Here is a 24,689-nt window from a genome sequence, read left to right as displayed (position 1 = left end):
CTTACACCCCCAAAAGCAGCTGGTGTCCTTGTCACACACAGGAGCTGTCACACTAATGGGGAGGGAAAACTGAAACAGGAAGGTGAAAGATTCCATGTCCTTGGCTATTGCTGTCCTCTGACAACCTCACAAATATTTTATCTGTCTGGCACTGGGTTTTGTCTGATTGCTGAAGAAAACAAGGCTCTCATGATTACACTGCCTGCTTGTCTTCCTCCTCCTCCCTCACTTCATTCCCCCTCGGAAGAAGGGGCATGGCTTGGTTACCTGTAGAGGGAAACCAAGGGAAATACCAGATCAAAATAGTAACTGCCAGGGGGCTGAGGGACATCATCTGTAAGACAAAATAATTTTTAAAAACCACATTTTCTAGTTTGAGGGCCTAACTGGCATTGAACCCAATAAAGGGTTTCATGAACACAGATGAAAAATGGGTAAAGAAGCTTTGTGCATCCTCCTCACCTCATCTTTTAACCAGCACACAAGGAGTGGATTTTCCACACAGACTGGGCAGGGAGGGATGCTGCACCTACCGTGCTCTGTGCGTATTTTCAATACTATGAACACTCATGCTGGAAATAGTGAGAGAGATATATAATTAGCATTTCATTTTTAGTGCCAGAGCTGAATTATCTCCATGTGAGAAAAATCAGATAGACTTAAATTTTGGGTTGTAGAAGAAGTCTGTGATAATTATTCTTAGAGTTGAGTATTTTTATTCCTTTCCCATTACCCACTTCCTTTCAGGAAACCAGGAGTATTATGGAATCCAGTAAAGATGCTATCAACCTGTAACTGGCAACCTGCTCATACTCCTTTTCACTGGGAATAAATTCCTTTTTCTGTAGACCCATTTTCCCACCTTTTTACTTTTCTGCCTCTTCACCCCTTCCAAACTTTTCCTAGGTGTAGAAAACTGAACTTGACAGCTGCAACTTCACAAGCAGTTTGGTGAAAAAGAGCAATCCTCTTAAATATGTGCTTAGATTCCTGCTGTACAGTGATGGCAGCACTGGACACTGAGATTTTATCCTCTCTTTCCAGCCCCAGCATAAAGGACCACTTGATTCCCTGGGACACAATCACAGAACTCTTTTGCACAGCCACTCTTACTTCAGTGAGGTACCAACCACACTGCTCTCCAGCCATTAAATATATGTAATATATATAATATAATATCTTCTGAATCAACTTCAAGAAACAGGAAGACAAAAAATTAGAGAGAAAAGACCCTCTTCATCCTACCCACTCATCTGTGTGGGCCATCCCTCTAACCTACAGGGTGAAGACAGATCCTCTGTCCTTGTTCTGAAGCTTCTTTCAATCAGGATTGGTCTACTTTACCCATCTGTGGCAAATACTGAAGTATTTTCCTTAAAAAATCCTTTAAGCATGTTACAAATTCATAGACGGTAAATGCAGGAGAAAATCTTAGCGATGTGGATGGTGTATTGCTTAATAAACACTCAACTCAAAAACTTCCTTTCTGCATGCTGGACCACCACAAAACGATTTTTGCAACCTTTAATGGCATGCCAAACATTTCAAGCATGAAGAAAATGTCACACCGCAGAATAAAGAGCAGGCAAAATCTTTTTGTGCTTGAGTGGATTATGAGAAAACTGCAAATGGGGTGTTTACTACCAAGAGGAAAAAGGAGAGAGAAGAAAAGTGGGAAAGGCAGGTGGAGAAGTTGGTTTTTGGTTTGCAGTGACCAGCCTTCTCCTATTTTTTTCTTTCAAACAATGTATTATTACAGTGAGGAGAATAAATTTGCAACAGGCAATGCCAACACAGGCAGGCAGAGCAGGAATTGATACCCTGCAGTGAAGTGATGCCTCAGTGCAATGGAAGATGGAAGGCACAAAACCCATCAGCTCACTGCACTACTGAGATCAAAAGCATCTCCCTACATCACCCTCTTGGCCACCACCTCCTGCCTTTCCTACCCCTCAGCTGCCATGTTTCAAATTAAAAATAATCCAAAATTCCAGAGTCGCCACACATTTACAGCCTGTGCGTGGCGGCATCACCCACCATGGACACGTGCATCCCCAGAGCTCGGTGCAGGAGGAGAATGCCTCTGCTCCAAGCCAGGAAAGGCTGCTCCTGAAGGTCTCATTCCCATCCCCACCAGGCCCAGTGTGGCCCAAACTGCCCTACAGCCACAAAACAGCAACAACAGGCAAGGAGAAAGGGCTTCGCGCTGGTGGGGAGGAAGGCACGGGAACACTGATGGGGAGGAAGGCACGGGAACACTCCAGATCTTGGATCACTCAGCCCCAGGCAATAAAAGAAGAAATCCACTTACCACAAATGCTATCAGGCTCTTCACCGTGGACTCCCAGAGAAAGCAGCTCCAAAGGAATTGTATTGTATTCCATATTGCCATGGTGATTTTTTTCACGCGATCAACATTTCTTGATAAGATCTGATAAATATTGAGTGGGAGGAGGGGAGGAGAAGAGGAGTTTAATCAAACACACTAATATACTACTATTGCTTAAGAAAAAGGGATAATTTAGGCTACAAATGTGTGCCAGGGCACGTATCACAAATAAAGCCTCTATTTCAGACACATCCGCCAGCTCCTGTCTGCTTTCTGATTACACCCAAACCTTCCAGATTTTCCTCATCTCTTACAAAAAAAAAAAAAAAAAAGACACAAACTGATGCCAAAACTAAATAAAACAGTTATACAAACCTACCTTTATCGTCATTCAATTCTTAAAATACATCAATGTCTCAGGGAAAGGGACAGAGAGAACGTAGTCTGCTCCTCTTCTCTACATGTTTTGGACTAGTCCATAGAAATAAATACGGATTTTTAGACTTATAAGGCCTCTCAATTTTAGTAAGAATAATGGCCATTGTCCTTAAATCCTATGGACTTTTTACATAAGGAATTTAGCCTTTCTTCACAAAGAAGAGAATAAGGCTCTTATTGAGCTTTAAGTGCTGCGAAGTGTGCAAAATCCACAGCTATCATTTTCCCCACTCTGAAGCACAAAGCAGAACTACTGATGCAAGCCAGATCAGAAAGCAATTTCATGTTAACACAAACAAACCTTTTAATATATACAGAAATACACTGAATTTACATGTGTTCAGCATTTTATGCATAAATAGGTTTTGTTCTTGCAACCGTGCTACAGCAATTCAAATCTTTCAGAAACAGATGCAGAAGCTTAGCCCAGACCCAATTTTCACCTTTTTAGAAAATTTGCGGTTCTCCTCAATAAAGCGCTTTTCTCGGGGCTTGAATGTTCTAATACTTGCTTTTATCTAGAAAGAAAAAAAATTAATAAAAATGAGACCATGTAGTTTTAAAGGAGTTATTTCATTTTCACAGCACCAGAGCTGCTCAGGAAGATTAGGAAATTCAGCATCTCTCAATCTTTCCAGACTCTGTGTGACATAGGAGTTGCTTTTAATACATATTTGCTTACAACGAGGATGGTGAGGCACTGGCACAGGTTGGCCAGAGAGGGTGGATGCCTCATCCCTGGAAACATTCAGGTGGACAGGATTCAGACCAACCTGGTGTTGGGGAATGTGCCCCTGCCCATGGCAGGGTGGGGTGAATGAGATGAGCTTTAGGGTCCCTTGGAAACCAAACCATTCTATGATTCCATGCTAAGGAAAACGCAGACAACTTAACTTGGGCGAGGCTGGACTCACCTGAGCAGGAGCAGAGCTGTGGCACAGCCTACGATGCCCTTAATAAATAGGAGTTAAACTCAGTAAAAGACTGGAGGGCATGAAGGATTGAGACTGACACAGCCACCTAAAAACTAAGCACTGTGTCCATGCCTCATTAATTTTCCTGTCAACACCCTGGGAAGAGAACATCTTGGGTCAGCTTTTCAGGGGAGAACTAGGTATTAAAAGTAATGTATAATAAAATGAACCCGAAGCCCTTTTTTGGCCGTTGTAACTGAAGCTGTTGCTGCAGCAATCAGCACCTCCTTCCTAAGGTGGCTTGTGGTTATCTGTCCCTCCAGGAATGCCCCTTCTCTGTCCCATCCACCTGGAGGGGCCACAGCTCAGACAGCCCAAATCTTCTTCACCCACAACATCAAACATCCCTCCACCACCAGATGCAACGAGGACAGGACTTTTCTGCCTTGGCTCCTGGTTTTAAAAGCATCACCCCCACCCTCGTCCTTGCAGATTCACACTTTTCTTACACCAGTGATAAGCAAAAACAAAAAAATTCAACTTACAGGATTAAATAGGACATCCAGCTCCAAGTAAATTACTCCTTTTGAAGCACGTTCCAAGTCTTTATTCTTCAATGTGTAACAACTTTGTTTACCGTTTCTAATCTATAGTTTGGGGTAGGGAAGGGAGAAAAAGCATCAATATTTTCCTGGCTGTAATCCTCAATATAATTTAAATACACTGCAAACAAATAAATAAATAATTATAACTCAAGCACAAAAGAATAAAAAATAAAAACTTCTCCCAAACCCTGATAATATACTCGGCGCCTGAAATACAAAACAACTGCTGGATTAGAGACCTATAAAATTACAGATTAAATCTCTTATGGACCAACTTTAATTTTCAGACCTTGTACTTTATAGTAGAGCATTGCACGCAATAATCAGTCTGAAAATTCTGCCCTGGAAGCCAGAGAGTTGATGGGAAGCAATCAGCCTCTGTTATTACAAGTTTAAAATGGGATTTTTTTCTTCCAAAGTTTAGGAAAAGAGCCACAAACAACAACTTTACCTACCTATTGCACACTCCAGTACACGAAACCACTTCTTAATGCTTAGTTTATTGCAACGTTATCAAATTATTACCCAGCAAACAAATGCAATCCAAAGAAATGAATCGGCTGAAGTGGAGCGAATGCTAATGTAACAAATGTTCAAAATGAACTAATTCATGTAAAAGACTTATCCCCCCACCTCACCCCTGAATTTCAATACCACTTCTCTGCTCTGATCAATCCGTTGGCCCTATCTCATTAAGCATCTATTTAAAAAAAAAAAAAAAACAAAAAAAACCCAAAAAAAACCCACAAAAAAAAACCAAACAGCCCAAACCCAAAATACCTTCCTTGCCATATTGTAAACTATTTGGCTCAAAGCAAAAGCATTCTCTCTTCAAAAATGATGGCAGAAATGTATTTATTACACACAGTGGGATATGTATTGATTAAACATTTGGCTTTTTAGGAAGCAGACCAGTTAATTCTAAACAGCAGTAACACAAAAAAGTGCAGCTTACCAAAAAGCTATATTGAGGGACTGTAATGATCAAAGATTAAAGATAACGGAGGAAATTTGAGGGCATGAAATTGCAACCATATTTAAAATGGCTATTGCTGCTCTGGCATTTAGAAGAGGCACTCATATAAACCATGGTAGAAATGAGTAAGGGAAAAAAAAAAAGGTGTAATAGGAACTAAATGATTTCACAGGACAAGGGAAAGGTCACTTTCTTTCCCAATGTTGCTCCACCCTTTCTATACCAAAACAGCCAAAAAAGGTAGGTGGGATTTCTGCCTAAGGACTGAAAGGGAAGAGGGATTTCACAAGGACTAACTTTGTAACCTCAGTGGTGTACAGCCAGGAATTCCAGCTATTTCCTATTTTCTCACCCAAAGCTTTACAGTTACAGAGACCTATGTGGAATTCATTTAATACCAATAAATAAAAGCAGTAACACTAAACTGATCACAAAGCACCTCTGCTGTCACCACAGGAGAGCACACACGGTGCTGGGGCTGGCAGCAAAGGCTGCTGCAGGAAAGGGGCAGGTAAAGAAACATTTTGCAGTCCTGCAGACTCAAAGCAGAAGAGATGCCAAAGTGATTAAACACTTTCCTAGGGCCAAATGGACTGGCATCAGAAGGTCCTTGGGCCAACTGCCACATGCAGCATTGTCAACCCATCATAAAGGTTTCTGCTTTCTCACCAATCTGCTTTCCCCTCTTCAAAAAGAAAAAAAAAGGCAAAAAAATTAAATTTACTGAATGTAAACAAAATTTTGTTTGGAAAATAGTGATTTTGTTAAATTTTACAAATTAAAGGATAAATTATTTTATGGATGGCAGGAATACTGAGACAGAAGGATTTGGTTTGAGGTCCTTGGTGCAAGTAGCAACAGGTTTAGCCTGAGCTTTGATTCATGGATTCTGCTGTGACAGGATAGAATGGACTTTATTCCCTGTGTGTCTGCAGAGATGCAGATGTCCAGTATATTTCACAATATCCTAATTCTGGATTCCCCATGGTTATTCATTTGGGAGCTGAATTTCCTTGTGTTTCAGGTATATAAATTTCTCATCTCATTTCAGCCAGTTACACCAGAAGCAACAGCTAGTGGGAAAGCCTCTTTTTATTCTTTGGGATCTATTTCTTTCTTACATCTTTCAAGAGCATAACCCACAAGGAAAAGAAATGTGACATAGAGCTAAATTGATAGAAAAAGGAAAAAAATGTTTCTGAGTATTTGAGCCTGATACTGTGGTATTCTGCACTCAAAAAAATACTTTGGGGAAAAGACTCTCCATTTGAAGAGCTGGAGCTGAATCAAACATTTTGGGTGTGCCTACAGGTGTTTTCAAACAGTAAGTTTTAAATCACCAACAAGTAATTTCCACCTCTGTATTTGTAAATAGAAGTTGCTTGGGAAACTTCTTGAACGGTGTCATTATTATTGTTGCTGGTATTCTTAAATTGAACAGGGCAGGAAGCAATGCAGTGCAAATAAAGTTTTACAGTCAGATTTATTTGGCATATTTAATTCTAAGTGTTCAAACTGTCTGGAAAAAGATGTGTAAGTATAACACAGCCTAGGACTAAACATTCATACAGATATTTTAGCTTCCGACTTTCTTCAGGGGGAAAAAAGCACAAGAGAAGAATGGCAAGCTATGAAATGCCCTGTCTCCCCTGCATTTTAATTTGGATAAAAGGGGGAAAAAAACTGAAAAAAGAAGTCAAACAAAAGACTCCCTTACAGTTTTGGCACTGTGCTAGGGCAGCATGGTTCAACAAAAGGTACAGGGTAATTCTAAGAACCATGACTGCATGGGGATTACACTGGTGGCATGTCTCAATTGTGCCCACAGGAAAACATGCAGAAGAGCCTTGAATATTCCTCATTTTCATTGCATCTTGTTCTCGGGGCAGAGTTCAGATTCTGTTCAGCTTCTCCCTCAACTTGAGAGACAGACAGTTACAATAATTTCATTTTGCATCTATTTCTTTCTGCTCTCTGGGTACTTTCCCCCAGTCTCTGCTATTCTCAAAGATTGCTTAAATGCTCTCTCCAGGTGTGGAAAACAGCAGCCAGGGTTGGGGTTGTGAGATGAACCTCAATGTCAGAAAGATCAGCTTTCTTCTGCCACCCAGACATCTTTTGTCTTTTTGTCTTTTTGTCAAAATGAGGAGTTCTGATATCTGTGTCTCAAACAGCTTAACATATGGGAAAAGGAAGGGAAAGGAATATTCAAATTAAATGTGAAAATATCTGCAGGTAAGCACCTTAAAGAGATGTAATCAATATTATTCCTTTATTGATGATGCTTTATATCCTCACTGAATGCTAATGCCTGCTTCTTAATAGCTTATTGGGGCTCAACCACCAAGCAAGACTGCCATAACCCTGGGATTAACCCGAGGACAGCAGTCCCTACCACACCCACATGCTGGATTTTGCAAGGTCACCATCAGAAAAATAGTCTGGATTTTCATCCTATGGGAATTTCTGATATTTGGGGCATTGCCCTTTTCTGAGCCAACACATAAAGACAAAACCATATCCATATTTTCACAGAAATAACTGTATATTCTATGTCACATCCCTTCTCCATACAGGACCACGAAAATGAAATTATCAGTCGGAAGAAAAGCTGAAATTCTTTTCTGCAATAAATATTTCGACCTACAGAGGCACTTGAGGCAAAACACTCCACAAAGTTGCCTCTGACTGACGGAAATGTTGAGGTACATGAGACCACCATCCAGTCAAGGTCCAAAGTGCACCAGGTTCCTCTCAAATGAATGAATATATTTGCTAAACTCTTTGCACAGATGTCCCCAGTAAAACAAATGTGACTAAACACAGTATTGATGTAGCCAGCCAATGCTAAATCTATTAAGCAACAACCTTCTGACCGCTTGGGAATTTTAATGAAATAGCAAAAGCCAAGATTGATATGACACAAAACACGGAGAAGACAGGACCCTTACGCAGCAAAGCGTGTTTTTTCATTGCTCTTGTCTTAAAGAAATATGGTTTAGAGGCTTTTTTTTTTACATTGATTTTAAGAAAACTTCACTCTGTATCCAGCTTTGATGCAGATTCAATGTCATATATTGATGGCCTGACAGAAGAACGCTGGGTTAAACCTCTGTACATCAACACCTGTGACGTGTGGAGAGGGTAATGGCCACTCTCCAAGGGTAATTCATCTCAAGCATTTGGGACCTCTGATATTCCTGCTTGAGCTCATTGCTGATGCACAATGTCATCCCATTTGCCCTGCATAACATAAAGCTGTCTTGTAATAGACACACACCTCCCCTTATCAAACAACACATTTCCCCAGGAAAAGATGAAAGCAAGCCACGTATTTGATCCACCTGCACGTGAATAAAGAGGCTTTTGTTCCTCCCCAGTCTTGCCATATGCACTGAACCAATTTTGTACAAAATGCTTGTTCCTTCGCCCCAAAACTCTTTCACCCAAACACTTCACTTTGAACGACCTTCTGTGGGATCCAGAGTGGAATGGAGATTTGGGTTTTTGGCAGAGGACTGCTATCCAAAGACCAAAGAGATATGGAGCTGATGGACTGAAAGAAAGCAGGCAGGGCTTTCATATGAGGGCTTTGAGCCAGTCTGAGGAGGAGCTGAAAGCCCTGGGAGCATAAGGATCCTAGGTGACACTTGAGTCAACATCCCTGTTGGTACTTTTTCAGTGAGCAGCAAGTGGCTGGGGGAGAATCTAATGCCAGCAACAAGATGTTGTTGAGGTGGGGGATTTTTCCCCATTCCAAAAAACCTGGTTCATGATCAGGATAAAAGTCAGAACAGACAGCACACTTCACAGCTGCCTCCACTGCATAAACACAGCAATTTCACTTTTCTCAAACTCTAAAACTTTCTCCTGGAAAGGACTGTGCACTCATGGTCAAGTGCTAAGTAAGTGCAATCGTCAGGTGTTTGCTCTCTGAATCCAGGCCATCCTTCAGACAATCAAGCTTGCCAAAGGCACACTCCTTGTTTTCAGTGTATCACTGGCTACTGACCTTGCCTGGCACTTGAGAATATTTCATAGACCTCTTCCTGTTGGCTGGAAAAAAAGGTTGCAGCTGAGGACTACTCTGACCTGATAATCCAGCAGATAAAAAACATTCCATTCTGCGCTACAACTCCTCGCTCAAAAGGCCTTTCTACATGAGGATATTTGATATACTCTGCTTTCAAATTCATTGAAGCACACTATATGCTCCCATGTCTCTAATAACTTGCGGCCTTCTAGGAGATAGGAGTCTCTTGAAGCAGAAGAAAAAAGACAGACCCTCACAAAGACACACGGTTGCCTTTACTAAGATCTAGGACACAAAGGAACACAGAGACAGAAAGGACTTCTTTGATAATTAGTTCAAGTCCCCCAGAACCTAGGAAACTTCTAAAACCTATCAAACTTCTTTCTTGAAGTAATAAAGTTTTTGCCCTACTTCTCCATTACCCAAATTCTTCTCCAGTTTTTGGCACAAAAGCTTGCTCTGTTCAGTGCTCATGGGCTTCCCTTTCACTCTCCAGACCCCAAAATCTCCCTCCCAGCCCAAGGCTTGGCCAGGCCATACTTTATGGGTCACCTCTGGCAGAGAAGGATCCATTTGCTGGATACTGTGATAGCACTGATCTGTTTCTTTTCTAGTGTAAATTGTGAATGTGGCTGACCAGAGCAGTGCTTGAGATGAGGTCTCACACCTGCTTTAGAGTAATTTGACAAAATGAACAGGAGAAAAAAAGTACAACAGGTTGATCAACATGGAAAAGTTAAAGCTAAACTACAAACTTCTCTCCCTCTGTCCCCAGATTCAGTTTATTGCTAGGAAAATGTGCATTTATCCAGTTCTGCATTATCTACCAGATCATGAAGTTTGCAGCTTTATTCATCATTTGTCACCTTACAACCCTTCTCATGCTGCCCAGCTTTTTATTTTTCTTATTTGGTTCCTTCAATAACCCTAGATCACAGTCAAGGATGAACAGAAAGAATACATAATTTCACCATCCTTGAATTTTTGTGCCATAAGGTTATTCCTGTGCTAATGTGATGATGAGGGTGTAGTCGTGTTTGCAAAATGCCAGTGTGGCACTACTGAACACATTTAACCCAAAATTTGGTGTCATATTAATTAAACATTTCATATCCCTCCAACACATACTTTATTCAAGGCAATTTTTCATTAAGAAAAGAATCTAGTCATCCATGAACAATTCCTGAAGTAAACTTACTTCATGTGCTGACAGCTCACAAGTCAAACTTGTGCATTTTTAACAGGAAAAAAGAATGGCAAAAGCACATCTATTTTCAAAAGACAATTCAATGCCAGGCAAATATTAGGCCTGATTACATACAGAAATTGAATCTACATGATTATGAGGCTTCCTTGAGACTTTTGCTTTTGTTCTCTTTTAGTATATTTATCTAAATGGTTCAAAGGATACATTCAAAGTCACAGTCAAAATGACAACATACATTGAAATTCCTATTTGAAGAAAAAGGGCTTAGAAAATTACAGTTCTCTGTCTAAGCAGACCAAGTTAATAGGTGCAAAATGTTTTTAATCAGAAGCAGAGATGAGTATATTTACACTAGATTTGACTGAAATAGGAGGCAGAGAAGTTTGGATGGGAAGGAAGAAGATCAGTTGGCAAGGGAAAGCATAAACAATTTTTATTTAATTTTTTTTTTTTTTGGTCCCAAACCTTGGACACAGAAAAACCTACACTGAATAGTTTGGACATTACCACTCACATGCACTCCCTTCCTCTGCCTTGTTACATGCTTCCTAAGGGATACTTGACAAATGCCTATAAAATCAACAGAAAATCCAAATCTAACATCTTCTCACTGTGAGCCCACACAGCCTGCTGCCGATCATGCAGGCCATTTGGCAAGCACTGGGTCTGCAGGAGAGCAGCTGCTCCAGCCACTCTCTTCCAGTAACATCAGAGATATGAGGACTTGGGGAAAAATTAACCAAGTGATCAAAAACGGAATAAAAGATGTTAAGAGGTTTTTTCCTCCCTGTAAACATCAAATAATTCTCCATGCCCAACTGACTCTAATATTATTCTAAAATAGAAGATATTGACAACTCAAGCTATGAAAATAGATGAACAGTGTGAAATATCCCAAAAAAAATCACATAGTCTGAGCCACGGAGGGAAGAACATTGTAAAGCTCACAACAGCATGTGGGCCTCTTAGAGCTCAGTATTTACTCCTCAGATCCTGTATCTTAGGCTCTTCAAATCTCCAAATTGCTGGGGTTCCCCTGTTTCAGACACAGTGTCAACAGCACAGGGTGGATGAAAGCATATACACTTTTGTAAAGAGATTCAGAAGCCACAGTGGTTTTAATTCACATGTACTAGAAATACACTTATTGAGACAAAATCACAACAAAACTGGAGCACATAGACCTTTTTCCTTACCACTGTAAAGCACGCTTTAGTTTGGGATCATATCCTCTAAGTCAGTTCAAGGGTTTTCCGGGCAGTTCATTATTTATTTGGAAATACCAAATGTTTCAGTCCCCCTCTCTGATCTTGACTGGTCCCTTACCTAAACTGTGTTGATGCTGCGAGTCTTATATGGCCTGCCTTGATCAGATGGGACCTTTGCTTTCCCTCTAAAAATCTCCAATTTCTCCAGTCTCTGCTGGGACAGAGCCCCACAAATCCATCACTGCCTTTTCCTGCAGCAGCTGACCTCTAAAACTCAAACTCCTGCCTTAACCCTGGAAGATGTGTGGCAGCCTTTCTGCAGAGGTGAATCTGCTTTCACAGGGATGTTTCAAAACAAGACTGCAATTTTGCACTCTGCAGTTTCAATCAGGATCCACCATCTGCCTATTTGAGAGTGCTGTTACCCACAGCATCACACCTAAAGCATCTCACCACATCCTGTGTTGCAGGAATTGGGTTATATATGGCAAGTATAAATGTCATCATGAATACCCTGACTTGAAAGGGACTCACAAGGATCCTTGAGTCCAACTCCTGCACAGGACAACCCCGAGAATCACACCAGCATGTCTGTAGAACAAATCATCACCCCACACTCTTGCACAGGGCTCAACTGCACAAATATCTGTCACAGCATCCCCTCAGCACAGGGAACTCCTGCAGAGCATCACTGCCTCCCAACTCCCAGCAAACCCCATGCTTACAGCTGAACGTGTTCACACAACTTGGCTAATTTGACACAAGAGTCCCATGATGCTTCAAGCCTCATCTACTAATTGATTTGATAAATCACAGCCTAGAAAGTTCTTCCTACATGTTACTGTAAAAACTACTAGAATCTTCTGTGACACTGCACATAGACATGGAGCTGTTTACGTCCTCTTGATCTGGTTTGCTCGCTAATACTGCCAGTCTTGTTTCAAAATTAAATCAGTCTTACCAAACACAAAGCTGTTTTTCCCCATTCCTCTTTAAAAGTCTTTTAATGATCCTTTCATGTTCCACTCTCTTTAGCTTGGCCTTTTTTGGCTGTTTCGGAAAAAGCTTCAACTCTCCTTAATCTCCAGAGCAACCACTTTCCCCTGAGCTCGCTTTGTTTCCACTTTTGATTTTGCACTCCCATGGTAGCGCTCACTCCTCACGTATTTGTTTACAGAACAAAAGCCACCAGTCTTTAAAAGCACTGTGGAGTGGAAAACACCCCTTTTAGGTAATTTCATTCAGCTGTGCCAACAACAACAGCTATCTCTAGTCAATCCTACTGCGAGGTGCAATTACTTTCTTGGAGTAAAAAGAAGCAAGACAGAACAAGGACATGCTTAAAATGTTACCTTCAGAAGATGATGTGGAAACACACAGAACAACTCAATTATGTTCTCAGACCTACGTGGCACTGATGAAGTACAGACATTTCTGCAATTTGCTTTCCAATCAACCACATTTGTACTAAGACGGGTGGACAATGCTCATTACACTAAGGACAACTATAAACACTGCCAACTAAGGCATGTATAGATCACAAAACCTGTTTAAATCTGTGGGGTTTGGTGCTAAGGGGGGAAAAAAATGCAACTTGTTCCCAGTCAACCATGATACATGTGGTAAATGTAACTTACAGACAGCAAAGGGATGGCAACTTTTCCAAGGAAATCAGGAGGTTTGTCTCCATCTTCATCAAACACTGTCACTTCCAGAACATCGTGAATATCTTTAATAGGGCTGGAACAAAAAAGTGCAGATGCATAAAAAATAATATTCAATACACATGCACACAGTCTCCTCCACAAAGATCCGAGACTACTGTTTTATTAATTATGTTTGTATTGGGGTATATAATTAGCATTTAATTAAATTCCCCCCCAAAATGAATCAAGTGATGGGTGTTCCCCAAGCTTTCCCCTCATGTTTCAGTTGCATAACTAGGTGAAGAAACTATCAGACAGTGACTTTTTGGTAATTTTTGTAGTGGTGATGCTATCAATGTAAAGCACAGCTCTCCAACAGAGAATGCTGGCAACTGGGAGAGGTCAAGGGCTGAATTCAAACCCAAGTTTCTTTGCATTGAAACTGCACAGTGACACACACAGAAAAGTGTGCTGCACAAAACCTGGATATAATGGGGAAGGCTTTCTAGTGGTATCAAAAGCCCCAGCTAAAATGGATTCATCCACCCAAAACAATCCACACTGCTTCAAAATAAATCTAAATCATCATTAGTTTACAAGGGGATTAATTAATTTTTTTTTAACGGACAAAAATCTAAGGAGAGATGAGAGTACCTGACTAGCTCTGCAGATTTGGTGCTTGGATTAGCCAGGCAACATTAGTAAAAAAGTCAGAGAAAGTCCATAGCTGACATTTCTGAGACCCACAGGAAGTACAGACACAAACTTTCTTTTTAAATAAAATAAATTTGGATTGTTATTGGATTTATTTTTCTGGCTGAACATCCGACAAGACTCATCTGCTTGGCACAGTCTCAGAAAAAACAGGGATGAGTGGAAGCTCCTTGAGAACAAAGTATGAGAAAGGACTCCAAGAGACAAGCATTCAGCTGCACCCCTGAATTAAACAGAAATACAGCAAAGTATTTCTATTCAAGAAAATCAGATAGTTTTTCTCGTGTTCTCATCCAGCCTAGTATTTATGAATGTTGCTTTAGCAAGAAGTTCATAATTTTCAAACTGTTCTTCCAGTGGACAGATGTAAATGTCACAAATGCTTCATTGCCAGCCTTTGCACAGACTACTGCAATCTTGGGAGACATTTATCTCACTCACTTATTCACAAAAGCCTTTGTCAGCATAAAGAAGATTAAAAATTTGGGCTGACTAAAAGCAATATCTAAATTATAACTTTTATTATTAATAAAGTGACAAATAAAAGAATACCTTGATTTCCATAAAAATTTCCATCTGATTTGGAGCATTTGCCTAGTTTAAATTCAGCAGACAGACCAACACCAACATGAGCTCTAATTTTCTGCTTACTTCCAATTAAACAAGGATTCTACCGAGGTTCAATGAAACATATTTTATTTTAAGTTACGGAAAATGTAGGCGTGAGTATCTGGTCTCAACTTTCTGCTACATTATCTCTTGGATCAAACTATGACTCCATTATGTCTAGTCATGATTCTTCCTATAAATATCACAGTAATTTTTCTTTTAATGACTTCTATTAATAAACTCCATGCAAGAACTAGTAAAAGGCAAAAGGCTTTAATTAAGTTATATTTGAGATTTCTCCAACATCCTGACTATGAAAAAAAATGACATATCTTAAACTTGACCTTTGCATTTCCCCAAAGTCAATAGCTTTCCTAGTTAAGCTGCTAAGTGGAGCTGCTGCATGCTTTCCAAATCAATCCACTTACAATGTGAAAACTTTGTTCCACTCGGGGTTGAGGTTCTTGTAAACGGTGTGTGTTTGAAGCATGTCATTTCCCAGCTCCAAGACACAGAAAGGATCACTTTTACCTAGGGAAAGGAAAGAAAAATTAAGTGGACCAGTTATGGTATTTAGTATGCAGACTCCTTCTTGCAGTAGGGCTGAGGAAGTGATTGGTTTAATAAAATTACATCCATTAAAGCAACTGCAAAGTGCCCTGTTCTGTTGGAATGACTTGCCAAAAAAAAACCAAACCAGTATCTCTGATCATCTCCAGTTCTGGAAACTCCAACACTTACCTTACAGCTCACTCACTCAGGGGGTTTCACTCTAACACTTGGAACCTGAGACCTTCAGTGAATCAGCCCTCAGTCCAAGATCTGTTCATGGTGCCAATTCCTCAGCTGCCCTTAGGAGAGCAGCAGCATTGCTCTGAGCCAGGGAAGGAGCAGTGCTGCACTTACACTCCCTGTTTTATCCTCTGCTTAGAGCCTGTGGTCTCCTTCAGTTGATTACAGGATTAAGTATCCACATCATGAGAAAAGAAGCACAACACTGACTGAAATCAGAAGCATTTTTTCAATTAGTTCCATGTGAGCAAGTCCTTGAAGCTATGAAGGCTCTACACCGTGCCACAGTTGAAACAAAACCCAACATCAACTGGGGAATCCATGCATGATCCAAGTATTGTACTTACAGCAAACAAACAGAGCAAACCCCCACAACAAAACAAAACGGCAAAAAAACTCCTCCTCTCTAAAGAAGGATGTCAACATGGAATCTATTAGGTGAACACATGTTCACTAATGTATTTTTTGATCACTCACATTGAATGATTTTGTAGTTTTCCCAACTCATTGCAGCTCAGCAGTTTCCTTTGTGAGAAGAGTGGCCCCTTATCAGCATGTCTGGGTCAGTAACTGAATTAATCTCATCTCCAATGCTCATGTACAACTCAGCCACAGACACTCCAGCCTAACTTCTATGTAGGCAAGTAAATATGTCAGCAATGCAGGGATTTAGATATCAGACAAACAAGCTATTTAAGCAAAAGCTGTCCTTTTCTTAATCCTTATTTTCTGTATTATTAATGCAGAGCTTTTAAGGGTCTTACTCTCAGAAGTTTATAAACTAAACAGGAATCTTTTCAGTATGTAAACAGTGGGTATTAACTAGTCAATATTGGTAAAGTTTAAAGACCATGTGTATTACTGGAATCTATTTGTCTTCTCCTTTTCAGCTTACATGCCCATTCCCTGATAAGTGTGGAAAATGCATGTAGCCTTTCAGAGAAACTGCTTGAAATGCAAACTGGTATATGCCAAAAACAATCCCACTGTATAATTTGGTATTCTGAATGCTATTTTTTGGTCAGTGAGCAAATGCAGTGTTTGAGAAGAACTCTCATGCGTACACAGAAAACATCCAACAAAGCAGAAAAAGTCATTTCCACATCAACAGAACTATTATCTAGGAATATAAAAGTATGGAAGGCTAAAACTGGGCTAGCTGTGGGTGAAGAGCTTCTACATATATGATACAGCTGTCTGGAAACCAGCCCAAAAATTTATGTCCAAGAATAAAATATGGATTTCCAGAACACTCTTCGAAACCAAATCAGATAGTGTGTGTTTTCTGATCACTATTATTACAGCAGGCTAAAAACTTGCAATTAAAATCTATGATGACAACATACCAAAATCCCAATCACACCAAAATCCAATCTTTACTGTGGGAATAAGGTATAAGGTGGCATTGCACCCATCATATCCACCCATCTGCAAGATTTGGGGGATTTAAGATTCCTGGCTGCTATGGGAAGGGACAGGGAGGGGACACTACCTGCTCATACTGCTTCTCTATTAACCCTTGGAAATCTCTGTACCTCTGATTCCCTCTGTGATTTTCCCTTTATTAGATTTTTAGCTGGGACTTTGAATTTACTTTTATCAATAACAATAAATCTGAGCAGTCTCCTTGGCAATGCAGGAAATATGGCACTGCTCTAGGAGGGCTCTATTATGGAAACCCATAATTGCTGCACTAATCATTTATGAATGGCTCAGAACAGATAATTAATCTTTATGTCTCTCATTTCATGATCAGAAATTATGCTATTTTTACCTAAAATGGCTGCATCCTTTTGCAATTTGGTGGGTCTATTACAGCATAATACTAGGATATTTTCAGCACTGCCATTGAAAAACAATTTGTCATTTGCTTCATGAATCAGGCTCAAAGCCTGGGTTATTTTGAATATAATGACAGACTGAGTAACCTTTTACTTAAGCAGAATTTCATTCTGTGCTATGCACAAGGAATGTGTATCACACACTCTGTATGAAAAGTCTTTGAATTGCAGAATCAAGAACCTGCGTGTCTCTTCCAATGTTCATTATCCACCCACATGCTCCTGTTTGAGTACTGAGGGAGAGGGGGCCAAATCCATCACTGATGCAACTGCTTCAGCATCAGCAAAGTTTTCCAGAGGGTAAATAACCTTCTGGGCTCAGCTCTTTCCACAAATTCTGTCTATATTAAAACTCCACGTATTTCTAGATGGAAATTTTGGCACATGGCAAAGCTGGGGCTGTTCTGCTGTGCTACACTTATCAAATTAAATTAGTCAGCAAGGTGCAGTTACACTCCTAATTCCATATGGACCTCTATATTATGTCAATTTATATATGGATTTCTTTACAAGTTACCGTTTCTTATTGACAAGTTTTGGTTTGTTGTTGTTTTTTTTTTCAAATTAAGTTCTTCAGTTCCTTTAAGTACTGCTCTCTGCAGTAAACATTTTCTTCCAATTCAGGGTTAGCAATAAATTGACTATAACCCTAAAATAGTACCATGATTAATAGTGGGCTTTCTCCTTTGCTCCTTTTTTTAGGAGCAGCATTCTCTTATGTAACAATGCCTTCACAAAAACAAGGGAATGGGGCAAAAATGTTTTCCCTCTACCATCTTTCCTGCCTTTATCAACAAGTTATCTTAAAAAAATTACTGTGTCAGCAAATACACAACACACAATGTTGTTCCTGTGAATTATGAGTTGCTGTGAGATAGAGAGGGGAATTAAAAGGTCTCCAGAAACCTGGAGAAGATGATAATAAAAATAATAATATCCAGGCAGTTGCTACAGAGAAGTATCAACCTCCTAGACTTCCCCCAGAGGTACAATATAAAGTTGTGGTTTTAAAAGGTGTTAGTGTCCACTGCTGTCAGGACCAAGCACAACCTGAGGAACAGCTCAGTGGAAAATCCATACTTTTCATGGAGTAAGAGCACCAAAAAGGTCATCCCAAAGTGAAGCCTCAAATAAGCGCCAAGAGAAAGCATCACACTCGCAGCCCCATTGCTGACAAGTTTTCTCTTTCAGGTGACAGCCTGTGGTGACAAACCCCCACACCCAGCACCACATCAGACTCCCCAACATTTTTCTGTCTTGCCCCAAATTCTCAAGACACCTGATAGAAGATGGAGAGGCTCTGCTTTGCAGGTGCCATCACTGTGTATCAACTCTCACTTTACATATTCCTGACGGAAAAATCACTTAGCATGATGTGCTGTTTTAAAGCTATCTGTCAAATTGCTCAGGTCTAATGGGAAATTAGGATCTCCATCCACTGGACCTTCCCACACACTTTTGGCAGTCAAAGCCATTTGGTGTCTCAGTTCCCTGAGGCAGGTTTCAGTGCTAGAGAGATGATGGGATGATTTAGTTTTCCTTGATCAACTGATCATTTGCAATATATTATAGCATCAATATATTATATATTATAATATATATTATGCAATATATTACAGCTGCAAAACAGAAATAAAATACCTGAAAAATCTGCTGCCATCAGGTCCACTGCTTTTAAAACTTTGACTTGTAAGAAGCCAATGTCCTTTATGTCCCGAAAGGAATTCTTTATACACTGCAAGGAGAAAAGCATAGAGATGTATTTTGCTTGTAATTCAGTAAAACACAGAGACTATTGGACCACTAAATAACTTATCACAGAATCAGTTGGGCTGGAAACAACCTCAAAGATCAAGTTCAACAACTAACCCTGCACTGCCATGCCCACCACTAAGCCACGTCCCCAAAAGCTACATCTACCCATCTTTTAAATACCTCCAGCACTGATGACTCAGCCACTTCTCTGGGCAGCCTGTTCCAGTGCTAAAAACACTTTTGGTGAAGAAGTGTTCCCTAATATCCAATCTAAACCACCCCAGGTACAAATTGAAATACACTTATTCCATCCTGACCAGTTTTTGAGGATGTGGAAACCATCACAAAGCTTTATCTCCCAACATTTAAAGCCCAGAAAATAACCTTCCCAAAGGAGGGAATAAAGCTAAGTATATTATTATCTTTTCATGATATTCAGTGTCTCATTCCCCATGATAATCTCCTAATACAATTCAAGTTCGCAAAGAACAGCATTGTTTACAACAGTTTAAAACAACAGTTTAAAACTCAACAAATACAAACAGTCAAATTGCTTGGGTCTATCTGCCCTGCCAATCTCCTTGTCAGTCAACATGCAACTACTCCACTTAATTGTTTTCTTTGGTAGGGGACACATCATTATGACTGGAGAATTTCCTTTTTCTGCAATTCTATTTCAAAACCAAAAAAAAAAAAAAAAAAAAGAAAAAATAAATAAAAAAGAAAAAAAAAAGAAAAAATAAATAAAAAAGAAAAAAAATACAAACTCACATAACGCTGAGAAATCTGTTGCCGCTCGTTGGGGTCTGCCAAAGGACAGACACACAGATCAGAGATAGAAACTCCTGTGCATGGGGCAACAGCAATCAGCATCAGCAGGGACCCTGGGTGTTTCTCCAGAGGCAGCTCCAAGCAGTTGGTCTGCTTTGTTGGCAGGGCAGTAATGTCAACATGGCACCTGGAACAATATTGCCAAGGCTTAATAAGGAAAAAGAGATTATAAAAAAAAAAAAATAAAGCAACATTATATTGATTTCATCAGCAAGCAGGCACCAACACCTTCTGCTTCTTCAGGATGGAAAGAGTGCAAAAAATGAAAACATCCCAAAATTAAACATGGGAATCCAATTAGGCAGATTCTATTGCACTTACTGTCAGATTTTGCTTTCTGGTCTGTCTACTGGTAAAGGGAGGTAAAAAGTTTGGGCTGCAAGTACAGGAAGAAAACTAAACTCTGGCCTGCCTCACTTCCCCTCTAAAATCCCCCAGTGTTTTGTGATGGATTTGAAACACAATTCAATTTCACCTGAGGGAAAGGAAAAGGGGCAAATGCAAAATTTAAAACATTAGCCTAAAATAGATTAGTTGCTTTAAAGTCACATACTCCATTTTATGCTACATTATACTGTATGCCCCAATCTCTTTTACAAGCTTTACAAGAGCTGCATTTTCAGTGTACTGTTATATTTCCCAAAGGGAAGGATTGTCTTAAAAGCCCCCCCCACCACCCACTCCTTGCACATAATATGTATCATTAACCTGATGCTTCCCCCAAAAATAAAAATAAAGACGATAAAAAAGAAACATTCATAAAGAGACAACAATAAAATATGAGTATGGGCTAAAGCAGAGAGATCACCAGGCAGCCAATTACACATGAAGGGAGTGGTTAAATGCAACAGAAAGTCTAATCACTTGGCTCAGTTAAATGCCTTCTATTTAGAAGTCCAGTAAATGGAGTGGAACTTTCTTGAACTTCCATGAAGCTTGGCTCGTAAGAAGAGGCTGAGCAAAAGTTACAGATGAAAAAGGGCAAAAACCAAAAAAAAACCAAAGCAAACAAACACACAAAAAATAAAAAAAAATAAAAGGAAGGAGAAGGTTTGCTGCCACACTGCAAGAGGAGGAACATTCCTGAAAGGGATGGGCAGTGGCTGATGGAGAGCGAGGGGTTTTGCTTCACTTAATGCCTGCCGACAAGTTTTTATTTAAACTGAACTTGTTAAGGTGTTGTCTTAATAGGCTAAATTTCCACAGGGTTCCCCCAGGTGTGTTTCTTCTGGGTAAATGGTGCATGTAGTGTTCCTGATTGATCCCATTCCAGTAGTAGAGCTGGAGCAGTTTATGCCCATCTGCTATAAATTGCATGCTTTCCGCTTCTTAACAGCCTATTTTCTGTGAATGCTAAAGGGGGTGAAAAAAAAGAGAAAAAAAAAATCTCAAAACATTTCAGCCTGAGAACCCAAGAAACCATGTTATGAAGTAAAAGCCACTGCTCTGATGAGTTTCTAAGCTGTCCAGGAGCTCTGTGTATTAAAACACAACTCCTTAAGCTTCCTCTGACCACAATCAACGGGAATGACTTTGCCTTAAGTGTGCTCTTATCTCCCCACTGCTCCGGAGGTACAACAGGTTTCAGGTTTACTCTTATTAACTGCTTTCAAGTGCTTTGAAAGAGAAGGAAAATAAACCAGGCAGAGTACCGAGACTGCTCAGCACGTAGGCTGCCTCTCAACACCATTTCCAAGTGTGAGAGGTTGCATTTAAAGCTCATTGCTACGCCTAGACTTTTCAGAAAAGTATGACAGGAAAAGTTACAGCAGGGAGGAAAACAAAACAACAACAGAGAGAGAGAAAAAGACCTTATTTCTTTCTGAGAAAAAGCCCTTATCACTTCCACACTGGAGGTCAGCATCACCTTGGCTGCATTAACACCACCGTGTCTCAGGCTGCAGCAATTTCAGTGATACTTTGGGTATCAGCACAAAAGGGGGGATGTATCCTTATCTTGGAGTTTAGTTTTTTGTTTTTCTGGATGCAGAAACTGAAGGAAGGCGAGGGGAAATCTCAAGGTCACCCAGCTGCTCTGTGGTTCAGCTGGCAGCAGAGGCCATGTCTCCCACATCAGCATTTCATACACCACCCACTCAATGCAGTCCACAACTGGGAAAAGCTGCAGTTGATTTTTATGTTTAAAACTTTCCATGGAGCAAGACAAAAAACACAACTTGTTCGGACAACAGGGCATCTCCCACCTATAGATAACCTCAAACTCCACTGTATGTCACAGGCAAAGTTAAATATAATTCTATCTTGTTTTGGTAATTTGGAATTGCTTCTCTTCTTAAAAGAATTTGATTTTCATGAGGTTAAAGAAAAGATGGAGAGCATAAGGGTGTGGGGGTCAGAGGGATGCACATGTGGAGGGGAAAACAGCAGGAGGTGGAGTGTAAATATTTCTTCCTCAAATCATGTCTGATTTCTGTGCAAACTAACTTTCCTTAAAACATCTGTGTTCACTCAAGGTATGCCTATATTTTCTTGTGAGGAGCTGAAAAGAAAATCCACGATTGCACTGGCAAAATGCTTAAGAAAAAAAAAAAAAAACAACAAAAAAAGACAATCCGTTTCATTTAGGTTATACAATCAGACTGCAGAGAATGCAGCTTGGTAAAACAATTAGACATTCAATTTGCTATATAAATTCAGCAATTTCCACACTAACACTTCTACACTCTTAAAACGAGTCTAATGATTTCCAAACTACTTCCCTCATTCTCGTGAAACAGAAACGTTTCCTTTCCTTCTTTCTCAGCCTTCTATCTGCAAGATCTTACTACACATAATTATTTCACAGGAGAGTGGTGAGAGACTTGTGATGGGCACAGAATCAAACTAACAGAGGTAATCCACTTTTGTTTAAAAGTGGCTTGCTCTGACTGCAAAGGGCAAAACTATCAGAACATTTGTATTTTAGGTGATAAAAGTGATCTCCTGAGTTAAATTCTCTACAGTAATTCTGTCTTAGGATACAATAACTCTGCTTGTTGCCATCTTTTGCTGTATTGCATATTAAATTCAGACATAATCTTTCACACAAGTGCACAAGCCATAGGGGCTGCAGTTCTGTAAGCTAAGAATGCATTGTGCACACAACTGTATCACTTTTCTCTCTTTTATCCACAATTAATTAAATGCTTTCCTTCCTCCTCCTGATCAATATTAAGGCCTACACCTCTATATTAGCCTCTAGTCCTGTAAAGCTTTAGTTTTCATTTAAGACTGTTCTTCTGAGTTAAAGCCCCCACCTGTAGCTTCCCTTCCCCCTGTTTTTTTTATTCATTTTGCAGAGAAATAGTACATGAGAATAGTGCACAGTAAATATGGGATTAAAATATTTGTTCATCAGGGCATGACATGTTAAAATTTCACTAAAAGGTGCCAAGGCTAGCTTCTTACTAGCCATGGAGTTGTATTTCCTTTTCCCAATCACAGTTAATCAAATTGTGACAGGAATCTTTAAATATGAAAAAATCTGTATACAACAGTGCCAATTTACCCCCTGCAGACTTCTTGAAAGCCCTTCACAAAAGAGATCAGAATCATGAGAGAGTACAGAAAGATGACTCTATGGTTAATACTTGAAATTTCAAATACCACAGGTGTCAAGGAGACAATTAATAAGGTCTTATTATGACTTATTCAATGGACAAATTTTGTTTTTTCTGATTCATCCTATAGCCTGGTGAGATTTAAGTGAAGGTTTTGGTTGGAATCATAGTGGGGATTTTACTGCTCCATCCCAACAGCACAGCCTTTAAAACACGGGTTGTTTCTTATTGCAAAGACAGTTTCCTGGGGCATTCATCATAAAGGTATTGGATGCACTCCAGTCTCAGAGCTCATGGTCTTACGTTTAGCAATTTTTGTAAAATCTCTTTCTTGAAGTAAATATGAGGGAAAACCCTTCAATGTTCTGCAGCATCTCTTTTTGCAGCACATATCCCCTAACACAGAAACACTCTCTAACAACCCGGCATAATTAACTCTGCCTGGACAAATTCTGCACACGTTAACACCTTTGTTTATTCATATACATTAACATCATCTCCTGTTTATAGCATGCCTCTTCTCCCAAAGGACACAAAAAGCACTCAATAAACGTTACTAACAGTCCTGTGCAGACTAAATAGAGGGATTATTTCAGCCAGCACCAGAATGCAGCCAGCCCTCAGTGTCAGAGCCTGCAGCCGAACCACTCAAGGCTGTGGGATTTTTAGTGAGGAAGAGAAATTGGACCCAGCTGAAACTCTGAGGAGACTGCAGGTAGGCTGAATGTAATAATTTAGCTTGTGATGTGCACTGACAGTGAGGGTTTGTTTTGTGATAGAAAGGTGACATGAAATGTTTCCTCACTAATTCAGGAGCAGACAAACACCCCAGGTGTTTGTGTTCAGCACCAGAGGTCCAAGGCATTCCTTATTCTACATGTTTCATGCTCTCCACAGACACTTCAGGTCCTATTTCAAAAACAATATTTTGCCTTGAAAACAAATTATGCCTGGGAGAGGAACCATATTCCAGAGTCTTAAGGCAGCCATAGTATCTGAAATCCTGGCTCTAAAGGAATTAACAGGAGCCTTTGTGCCACAAAAGTTTATCAGATTTGACTCTGCTGTGAGCACCTCCAACTTCATTTAAATATTAAAAACATGCATATATTTAAAGGTTTAACCAATGCAGATTGGAGGTTGAACAGGCTGGAAGGGACCATAATGAATTCTAACTCTATTCATAAATTGACCACAAAATTATTAAGTCAGATCCAGAAAATTTTGTTTT

General features: G+C 39.9%; 1 protein-coding gene across 3 annotated transcripts in view; it reads right to left on the bottom strand.

Annotated features, from left to right (window-relative positions):
- The window catches only part of MCTP2 (multiple C2 and transmembrane domain containing 2), a 121,109-nt gene that overhangs the window by 43,873 nt on the left and 52,547 nt on the right, over nucleotides 1-24,689 (bottom strand). For all 3 annotated transcript variants that reach the window (XM_072933717.1, XM_030281240.4, XM_030281241.4), the window contains 7 exons: nucleotides 19,839-20,025; nucleotides 18,954-19,047; nucleotides 15,108-15,210; nucleotides 13,348-13,450; nucleotides 4,227-4,328; nucleotides 3,211-3,285; nucleotides 2,312-2,431 (listed from right to left, as the gene is read on the bottom strand). In XM_072933717.1, coding sequence (XP_072789818.1) covers nucleotides 2,312-2,431; nucleotides 3,211-3,285; nucleotides 4,227-4,328; nucleotides 13,348-13,450; nucleotides 15,108-15,210; nucleotides 18,954-19,047; nucleotides 19,839-20,025 — 784 coding nt within the window. The remainder of the gene's footprint in view (nucleotides 1-2,311; nucleotides 2,432-3,210; nucleotides 3,286-4,226; nucleotides 4,329-13,347; nucleotides 13,451-15,107; nucleotides 15,211-18,953; nucleotides 19,048-19,838; nucleotides 20,026-24,689) is intronic.

The sequence above is a fragment of the Taeniopygia guttata genome, chromosome 10 (genome assembly GCF_048771995.1).
Source record: "Taeniopygia guttata chromosome 10, bTaeGut7.mat, whole genome shotgun sequence".
Classification (NCBI taxonomy): Eukaryota; Metazoa; Chordata; class Aves; order Passeriformes; family Estrildidae; genus Taeniopygia; species Taeniopygia guttata.
This window is presented reverse-complemented; position numbering and strand designations above follow the sequence as displayed.